This window comes from Pseudophryne corroboree, chromosome 1 (genome assembly GCF_028390025.1).
Source record: "Pseudophryne corroboree isolate aPseCor3 chromosome 1, aPseCor3.hap2, whole genome shotgun sequence".
NCBI lineage: Eukaryota > Metazoa > Chordata > Amphibia > Anura > Myobatrachidae > Pseudophryne > Pseudophryne corroboree.
The window spans coordinates 315,971,663-315,981,858 of NC_086444.1; the positions used below are offsets into that span (position 1 = coordinate 315,971,663).

The following is a 10,196-nucleotide window of genomic DNA, read 5'->3' on the forward strand; positions in this document are numbered from 1 at the left end:
GACAGGGCAGAGCTGCGGACTCGTCCCCAGTTCTCTCCCTAAGGTGGTGTCAGTGTTTTACCTGAACCAGCTTATTGTGGTGCCTTGCACCTACTAGGGACTTGGAGGACTCCAAGTTGCTAGATGTTGTCAGGGCCCTGACAATATGTTCCAGGACGGCTGGAGTCAGGAAAACTGACTTGCTGTTATCCTGTATGCACCCAACAAACTGGGTGCTCTTGCTTCTAAGCAGACTATTGCTAGTTGGATGTGTAATACAATTCAGCTTGCACATTCTGTGGCAGGCCTGCCACAGCCAAAATATGTAAATGCCCATTCCACAAGGAAGGTGGGCTCATCTTGGGCGGCTGCCCGAGGGGTCTCGGCTTTACAACTTTGCCGAGCAGCTACTTGGTCAGGGGCAAACACGTTTGCTAAATTCTACAAATTTGATACCCTGGCTAAGGAGGACCTGGAGTTCTCTCATTCGGTGCTGCAGAGTCATCCGCACTCTCCCGCCCGTTTGGGAGCTTTGGTATAATCCCCATGGTCCTTTCAGGAACCCCAGCATCCACTAGGACGATAGAGAAAATAAGAATTTACTTACCGATAATTCTATTTCTCGGAGTCCGTAGTGGATGCTGGGCGCCCATCCCAAGTGCGGATTATCTGCAATACTTGTACATAGTTACAAAAATCGGGTTATTATTGTTGTGAGCCATCTTTTCAGAGGCTCCGCTGTTATCATACTGTTAACTGGGTTTAGATCACAAGTTGTACGGTGTGATTGGTGTGGCTGGTATGAGTCTTACCCGGGATTCAAAATTCCTCCCTTATTGTGTACGCTCGTCCGGGCACAGTACCTAACTGGCTTGGAGGAGGGTCATAGGGGGAGGAGCCAGTGCACACCACCTGATCGGAAAGCTTTACTTTTGTGCCCTGTCTCCTGCGGAGCCGCTATTCCCCATGGTCCTTTCAGGAACCCCAGCATCCACTACGGACTCCGAGAAATAGAATTATCGGTAAGTAAATTCTTATTTTTTATATTGTGGTGATTTTCCCAAGGGAACTATTCTACGGTAACTGCTGATGTTCTGTAAAAAAATTATATTGTCACAGGGGGCCGTAGAGCACAATAGTTTGAGAACCTCTGGTATATACAGTAGGATGACGCTATTTCACTTGCTGCTCCAGGCAGAAAAATAGACAGACGCTAATCAGTATATGGTCATGTTTATGAATCGGGGATATGATTTCAACTTTGCTGAAACTAGTCATTTTATTAATATTATTGTATCTGTGGTCAGATGTTAATGATGTTCTTTTCTGTGTAGAAACTATTCTAGAACCCAGTGATACGCAGGAGGCCTGTGATGTTATGCCGATGTTCTTGGAGTATGGAATCTTGAATGGACATCCGCTGTTAATGCTTAAACAAGTCTTTTCCCAGGTAGAGTAGAAATACAATGAACACTGATACATGTGTCATACAGGTCTAGAAATCATTGTAAATTATTGAGTTGGATTCTGAAGCTTTATAAAGATCTGGACGTGTTAATAATGCCAGCTTTACTGATCCAAGGTTGCTTGACCTCATTATGTTACCCTTGTTTCTATTTGCACAAGGGGGCTTCACAATGGGGAGTTGGATAGGTGTCTATTAGAAAGAAAGTCCTTTTGGTAAGGACGGTGTCAAATGCATTCATTAAAGTAACATTTTCCCATCGTTCCCTATGGGGGTGGTGAAATGTTGTCATTGTTGATTAAATAAAATATTTCTTTTTTTTAAATTTTCATTGGACTTTTTGTACGCCGTTTTATCAAATTATTGGCACCACCCACAATATCCTATGGCTAAAATGATTAGGTTTAAAAAAAGTGAGTGTAACGTCCATATATATGCTTACTATATAGTCTCTTCAACATGCCAGCTGCCTTTTGATTCATGAATGGTAGCAGATTGTTATTTAAGACTTTACAGTTATGTTTGACGTATAAATAGTGAGATTTTTTTTTTTTAAATTACAATTTTTATTAGTATTTGTCAATGGTTACACAAACATAGGATGGGGAAAAGAATGCAGAAAAAAATGGGGGAGGGAAAAGGGAAGGGTAATGGAGCAGGTACATTCAATGCATCGAAAAGAGAATGAACCGTTATGACAATATTGAAGAAAACACAGTATTCTTTGATTAGAAAGAAGATAAGATTCAGCCTGTGGGGGGTCTTTAAAAATTGTAAATGAAGTACCTTATACAAGCCAACAAATTTACACGGACATTGAGCCCCCCCTGTAGCTAATATTTAGAGGGATTGTTGTATTTTGTAATTGCTCCAAGCAGACCATTTTGTTAGGGGGGAAGCCCTTGCAAAGGATCTAGAGTAAGGGGTACCTGCCGTTTCAACTTGCAAAGCGATTTCAACTTTGATAAATGCAGGAATTAAATGTGTACGCCAGTTTCGTGCCAGGAGAAGCTTTGCAGAGGCTAATATATGACCCATTACATATCTGACCGAGGGAGAAATAATTTCTGGTAGCAAGTGTATCAATGCTTATTTTGGGTTAGGAGGTAGCGGAAGTTCCAGTACCGTTGAAATGAGCAAGAAAATCTGGTTCCAAAAATTTTTAATCAGAAGACAAGACCAAAATATATGATAGAGGGTGCCCACCCTTCCACAATTACGCTAACATTCATTAGGGCCACATGCAGTGAAGGAGAGCGGGTGTTAAATTTTGTCTATGCAGAATTTTATAAAATTGTTCTTTATGGGATATGCATTTAGACAGAGTGAAACAAGTATGGAATACTGGCCGCCATTCGTTCTCTGATATGGTCCAGGCCAGGTAAATTTCCCATTTGCAAAGCAAGGAGAATTTTGTAGTTGTTTTTGAGGTAATCAAAAAAGAGAGTACCATCTAAATATAGCACCTCTACTTTTTGCTTTAGCAATCAGATCAAATAAATATCTAGGGATAAAGGACAATTTATGAGAGGGTGGTGATACACTCCTTAACCAGTGTCTTAACTGGAGATATTTATAGAAATCTCTGTGTGAAATGAAGAACTTAGATTGAATTTGAGTATATGACAACAGGGTACCCAAATCTATTATATCATGAAACTTCACGATGCCCTGGGGTAACCAAGAATCAAAGGTTAAATTTGGAATCAAGCACGCCAAACCTTTTTAGTGAGAGCTTCACAGAAGGGAGGGAGAACTCCTCGGTTTTGTGCACCAGGACTGACCAAGCCTTACGGGATGCCTGCATTGAAATGGATAGGGCCTCCACGTGTTTTCCTTCCGTAAAGGGTAACCATAGAATATCTAACAGGGGGAAAGGGGAGATACTGTAAGTCCGCGCTCAAGTTGGACCCATGCTTTAGGGTTATCTGTCTCCATCCAAACGGTAGATCTGGAAAAGATAAGCCCCCTTGCAATTTGGGAAGAGCTAATGTATGACGTGCTAGTCTTGGTTTCTTCCCCTAACAAATATATCTCACCAGCACCTTATAAAATTTAGCAAGTAGAGAGTTAGGTCATAAAATAGGGATGGCTCTAAATAAATATAACAATTTGAGGAGTAGAACCATTTTCAGGGCTGCTATACGGCCTAACCATGAGACATTTTGCATCATACAATCATTCATCAAACAAGAAAACTTGTTTAATAAGGGGGGATAATTGCAGGAGATTAAACCCGAAACTTTTGGGGAGAGCTAGATTCCCAGATATTTAAGGCTTCTATCTTGCCAGGCATAATTATAACCGGATTTCAGTGAGTCAAGTAAACTGGATGGAAATTGATGGGGAGTACTTCCGTCTTAGAGCAATTCAACTTTTTAAAATGATACGGAAGAGTATTCTTTACCAAATCATGCAGTTTCTGGAGGAAAGAAACAGGATTCGTGAGAGTCAGCAGTACATCATCTGCGAAGAGGCAGATTTTGTAAGGATGTTCAAATAGAATTGGGCCTGTTATCTCAGAATTGGTTCTAATGTATTCAGCAGAGGTTCTATCGCAACCGCGAAAACCAAGGGGGGCAGAGGGTGATTTAAAAAAATATATATATTTCTGGTTATACATTGTTTGTTTTTGTTAGGTTTTTATGCCTCTGTTGTCTTACAATCACCACAAAAGCGGAGATGGTTCCCTTCAAGAGGATCCTGGTCGGCCACCAGGTTCTTCTGAAGATTCAACTGAAAAAGACTCCACAAAGTTGGAACAACCAGCTGCAGAACGGATAAGCATTCAACTAATTAGAGATGAATTCCTAATGAATATGCAGAAGTTCTTGAACCATATTCAGCAAACAATTCAGCAGCTAGAGGGTAAGTTTTTCAAAAGGTTTAATTAAGTAGCAGCATGTTCAGTATAATTGCTCACCTATATACCCTTTATGGCATTTGGCAGATTTAAATGTTAAGTGAAGTTGTCATCCTTTTTAAACACTTGGCATTGGTTTTAGGTCAGAAGTGTTGTTCGTGCTCTTCGATTCCAATAGTGGGCGGTCATTACATTTTTTTCATGGTGTGACACAGCTGCTTGGTGATTCACATTTTCATTGAAGTATTTTTGACAGGTGTTATAAAAATGGAGCTGTGGGACTGCTACACCCCTATTAAGAGTTATTTTTTGCTATATGTATTTCTTTCATTTAATTTTTTTTTTGTATATCATTTTGTAGGGTATGTACAGAATTCCATCCTGCTTTTTACAGCATTTACAAATCACTATGTAAAATGAGCAGACCGTAAAGTATTTTTAAAATTCTTTTCCATTTAATGTGGACATATATATTTTTTATCATTACGTTATAAATGTAAAAGTTTTACTGAGTAGATTAAATGGTAAATCTTTCTATTATATATTTTATATTTTAAATGAAACAGAGAAAATGTAGATCACTTTATAGAGGGACAGTTTAATTAATTGTATTACATACAGTATGATAACTCCATTCAAAGAGACATGTGAAAAATGGACCTCTTCACAAAGATGCCACAACATATACGAGACAAAGCACTTACTATCGATTATGGTTACTGTAGGCTATGCTTTCTGATATTTTTTTTCAGTAAATACAATGATAAGAAGTGAGCCTTTGCTAGGTTAGGTGACCATGACTTACAATAAACCGCAGCTACAAATAGACAATAAATACCAGGGCTTTCCTTGTAACTGATTCAGCTTCACATAAACTATCTCACCCCTGGGGATGGTTCTAGCCCAGTGGTTCCCAAACTTTCTTCAATAACTGCGCCCTAGAGTGTCAGAATTTTTTTTCATGGCACCCCTAGGATAATAGTTTTTTATTGATAAATTTGAAAAAAAACATTTTGCTTCTGACTATCCACATGTGCTATGATTGGCATCCGCTAGCACTGGTTTTGCCGATCAGTTTGACTATAAATAATTTGATTTGGTCCTGGACCACCAACCCAAGGCACCCCTGTGGAGCCTCATGGCACACAGTTTGAGAACCACTGTTCTAACCATTTACTAATACAAAAAAACCTTTATAGAGTATCTATTCTGCATACCTGGTCAAAGGATTCTTATACTTGTATATTCTCTCTGTTTGCATTTCAACTTTAGGAGAAATTAAGTTAGAGATGCCAGAGGTCAATCTTGATGTTGAACCTGCTGTTCTAGCAGCTGATGAAGCTGCTGTGGAAAGACTTGAGCAATGTGTGATGAACTGGCAGACACAGATGTCAGCAGCTCTGGAAGAACAGCTACAAAAGAAACCACAGGTATCCGTATTATACGTGTTTATACCCCATGTATCAAAATTATGTTTCAGTGATCAGTATTTAACTTAGCTCAGGGGTTAGTATTGTGTTTATTATAACTCAGAGGTCATTATTATACTTCTATATCTCAAGTATTACATGTCATATACATTTGGGATGAATATTATACTTTAATTAAATTTTATAAAGTATTGACAGAGCAAGTGACTTTGCAGTGAAACCAATAACTTGGAGTCACATTGTTCGTAATGCATTGGTACAAATCTTCATCTTTCAAACTCATCACCTTTCCCCCATCCATCACTCTCACATACAAGACCCTCTTTAACTCCACTGCTCCCTACATCTCTAACCTCCTCTCCCTATATACTCCCTCCCGCCCTGTCCGGTCGGCCAACAGCCAGCTCCTCTCCTCTACCCTGGTCACTACATCCCATGCACTGTTATGCACACCAGTGCCTGCAGGAAAGTACTAGTGTCAGAACTGTTATGCACTCCAGTGTCTGCAGGAATGTACTGGTGTTTGAACTGTTATGCAAAACAAATGGACTCACAGACAAACTGGGGAATATGACATAACGTACACAGAAGGTGATAGGGTAACAAAATACACACACAGTGAACAGAGAAGCCCAGAGGCTAAGGAACTGGGTATCTCCCTTGTATTAGAACTGCTCAGATGTAAAAAGCAAGATGTTGTGTTTTAATACGTAGAGAACCCGAAATGCTGTTGCTAAGGGCAACAGCAAAACCCTAAAGGGTTACCAACGGGTGTGGCAGTAAACTCCTTGGTCAGAGATGGAATGATAGACACAAGGAGAGCCTCCACAATCCTGATTCTCACTTGCAGTGCACAGGTTTAAGCTTACTGCCACTAAACTGACCCCTGACACCTAGCACAGTGAGACAGGATTAGACAGGCAAGTGTTCGAATACAGCCGCAAACTTGCTAAGTTCACAGAGTAATAACAGAACCCCAGCAAGCTAAACGACTGACTCCAGTCTTACTGCTAGGTCTGGATTGGCAGAGTGTAATACCAAATCCCCAGGCCTATTTGCAGTAAGCAACAAACAAATACAAAGCTACACAGTACTGGCTAACTTTCATGAACTGACTAACCAACAGAGATTCAGCAGCATCTGCTTACCCTGAAAAGAGGCCTTATAAAGCAGGTGCTGTCCACGCCCCACTCAGACCTCACAGACTGTGAGCACAAAAACCAGCACCGGATCCCCTGCCGTGCACAGAGCCTATAACCACTGCACAGCAAAAGACCCGAACCGGAGTATCAGCTGCGCTCAGGTTACTCCACTAGCACTTGTCTCCCGGTTGCCATGACGACGTGGCAGCACAGGGCAGGAGACCCTAACAGTACCCCCCCTCTGACGAGGGGTCAAAGAACCCCTACCACCGGGTTTATCGGGGAACTGCGAGAAGAAAGAGCGTATCAGTCTGGGGGCATGAAGATCACAACTGCGCACCCACGACCGCTCCTCCGGGCCATACCCCTTCCAGTGCACCAAAAATGACAGCCGACCCCGAACCACCTTGGAGTCAAGAATCCTTTCAACAACAAACTCCCTCTGGCCACGTATCAGAAGAGGGGAAGGTCTTCCACTGGAAGAAGGATTACTAATCGCCCGTTTTAAAAGGGAACAATGAAATGTTTTATTGATACCCAAAGAACGGGGCAGATCTAACTGAAATGCCACCGGATTGATAACCCTGGTGATCTTATAAGGGCCGATGAACCGGGGCCCTAACTTATGAGATGGCTGTCTCAACTTCAAATTCTTGGTAGACAACCAGACGAAGTCTTCTAATTTGAAGCTGCAGGGTCTTTTCCGCTTATCAAAAACCCTTTTGGTCACTAATGACACAGACACAAGGGCTTTCTTCACTTTCCGCCAAATACCTCTAAGGACCGAAACCACAGAGGAACCACCAGGCGTGGAGTCCAGGGGGTCAAAAGAATTGGCCTTAGGATGATGCCCATACACACAAAGGAAGGGAGAGATCCCTGTAGCAGAGTGAGCCGCGTTGTTATAGGCAAACTCCGCCATGGACAGATGAGCAACCCAGTCAGTCTGACACTTGGAGACATAACACCTGAGGAACTGCTCCAAGGACTGGTTCACCCTTTCAGTCTGCCCATTAGACTGCGGATGGTAGCCTGACGACAAGCTGACAGAAATCTGGAGATCGGAACAAAATGCCCTCCAGAATTTGGCCACAAACTGGGATCCGCGGTCAGAGACCACATCAAGTGGCAACCCGTGGAGACGCACAACATGCAGCATAAATAATTCAGACAGGCGTCTGGCTGATGGCAGCCCAACCAGTGGAACGAAGTGCGCCATCTTCGAAAACCTGTCAACGACAACCCAGATGGCTGTCATCCCCGAGGATTTGGGCAAGTCCACCACAAAATCCATTGAAATGTGGGTCCATGGCTTAGATGGGATAGAGAGTGGATGTAATGGGCCAACAGGAACCCCTCTAGGAGTCTTATTTCGGGCACAGATGTCACATGCCCGAACCCACTGATCCACATCCTTAGCCACCGAGGGCCACCACACCGCCCTAGATAGCAACTCCCGAGTTCTGGCAATACCCGGGTGACCTGCCGACTTCTTGGCATGGAATTCCAGGAACACTCGCTGTCTTAACCTAGGAGGCACAAACAAAAGACCTACCGGAAGGTCTGGAGGAGCCTGCTCCTGTGCTCTAAGGACTAATGATAAGAGGTCCTGGGTAATGCCCACTTTAATACATGATGGGGAAACAATGGGCAACGGCTCCTCGGTGGTCTCCTGGATTGGAGCAAAACTCCGCGAGAGCGCATCAGCCTTGATGTTTTTTGACCCAGGGCGATATGTTATCAAAAAGTTAAAGCGAGCAAAAAACAAAGCCCATCGTGCCTGCCTGGCATTGAGACGCTTCGCTGACTCTAAATATGCCAGATTCTTATGGTCAGTGAGAATTGAGACCACAAACTTAGCCCCCTCAAGCCAGTGTCTCCACTCCTCGAGTGCATCCTTAATAGCCAACAATTCCCGGTTACCCACGTCATAATTCATCTCGGCAGGCGAAAATTTACGGGAAAAGTAAGCACAGGGATGAAGGCGATTATCAGACACTCCCATCTGAGAAAGCACTGCCCCAATACCCATCTCAGAGGCATCCACCTCCACCACAAAAGGACGCTCTGGATCTGGGTGTCGCAGCACCTTGGCCGAAACAAATGCCCTTTTGAGACGGGCAAAAGCCGCTTTAGCCTCACAAGACCAGTGAGCAACATCCGCCCCTTTCTTAGTGAGTGCCACCAAGGGCGCCACTATAGACGAAAATCCAGCGATAAATCGTCTATAAAAATTCGCAAAGCCCAGGAAACGCTGAAGCGCCTTCAAACTAGTGGGCTGCACCCAATCCAGGACTGCCTGTACCTTGGAACCCTCCATTTGGAAACCTTCTGGGGAGATAATATATCCTAGAAATGCGATTTGCTGAACTTCAAATTCGCACTTCTCCAGCTTCGCCCCAAGCCGGTGGTCTCTGAGTTTCTGGAGGACTAAGCGTACATGCTTCCGATGTTCCTCCAGGGAATGGGAGAAGATTAGGATGTCATCTAAGTATACAACTAAGAATCTATCCAAATATTCCCTGAGCACATCATTCATGAAATCCTGGAAGACTGCCGGGGCATTACAGAGCCCAAAAGGCATCACCAAATATTCATAATGCCCTGAGTGGGTATTAAAGGCAGTCTTCCATTCATCCCCCTCTCTTATTCGGATTAGATTGTACGCACCGCGTAGGTCAATCTTAGAAAAAATTGTGGCAGTACGAAGCTGGTCAAACAAGACCGAAATGAGAGGCAGTGGGTATGAGTTTTTAATCGTGATACGGTTCAATTCCCTGAAGTCGATGCAGGGTCGCAACGAACCGTCCTTTTTACCCACGAAGAAGAACCCCGACCCAACTGGAGACTGTGAAGGTCTGATAAATCCCTTAGCCAAGTTCTCCTGAATGTACTCTGCCATAGCCTGAGTCTCAGGACGTGACAGGGAGTACAACCTGCTCTTGGGAAGCTTAGCATTTGGCAACAAATCAATGGCACAGTCATAGGGGCGATGGGGAGGTAGTACCTCTGCAACTTTTTTGGAGAACACGTCCGCAAAATCTGCATAACACCCTGGCAATCCTGGCAAACTTAGCTGCGAGAGCCTGACTGGAAGGCTCAAGCAACTCCTGAAACAATCAGTACCCCAACTAAGAATCTCCCCAGAGACCCAGTCAAATTGAGGATTGTGGGCCCTTAACCAGGGTAACCCCAACACCAATGGGGCAAAAGTACAGACAGTCACACAAAAGGACAATTTTTCAGAGTGTGTGGCTCCAATAAACAAAGAAATCTGGCTAGTGCAAGAGGTAATTTTACCTTGGGATAATGGTTCC

At 43.3% G+C, this 10,196-nt stretch overlaps 1 protein-coding gene across 1 annotated transcript in view; it reads left to right on the plus strand.

Moving 5' to 3' along the window:
• The window catches only part of DNAH10 (dynein axonemal heavy chain 10), a 712,041-nt gene that overhangs the window by 69,055 nt on the left and 632,790 nt on the right, over positions 1–10,196 (plus strand). Inside the window, exons 5-7 of the mRNA XM_063964569.1 lie at positions 1,314–1,429; positions 4,084–4,312; positions 5,580–5,737. Of these exons, the coding sequence (XP_063820639.1) occupies positions 1,314–1,429; positions 4,084–4,312; positions 5,580–5,737 (503 nt within the window). The remainder of the gene's footprint in view (positions 1–1,313; positions 1,430–4,083; positions 4,313–5,579; positions 5,738–10,196) is intronic.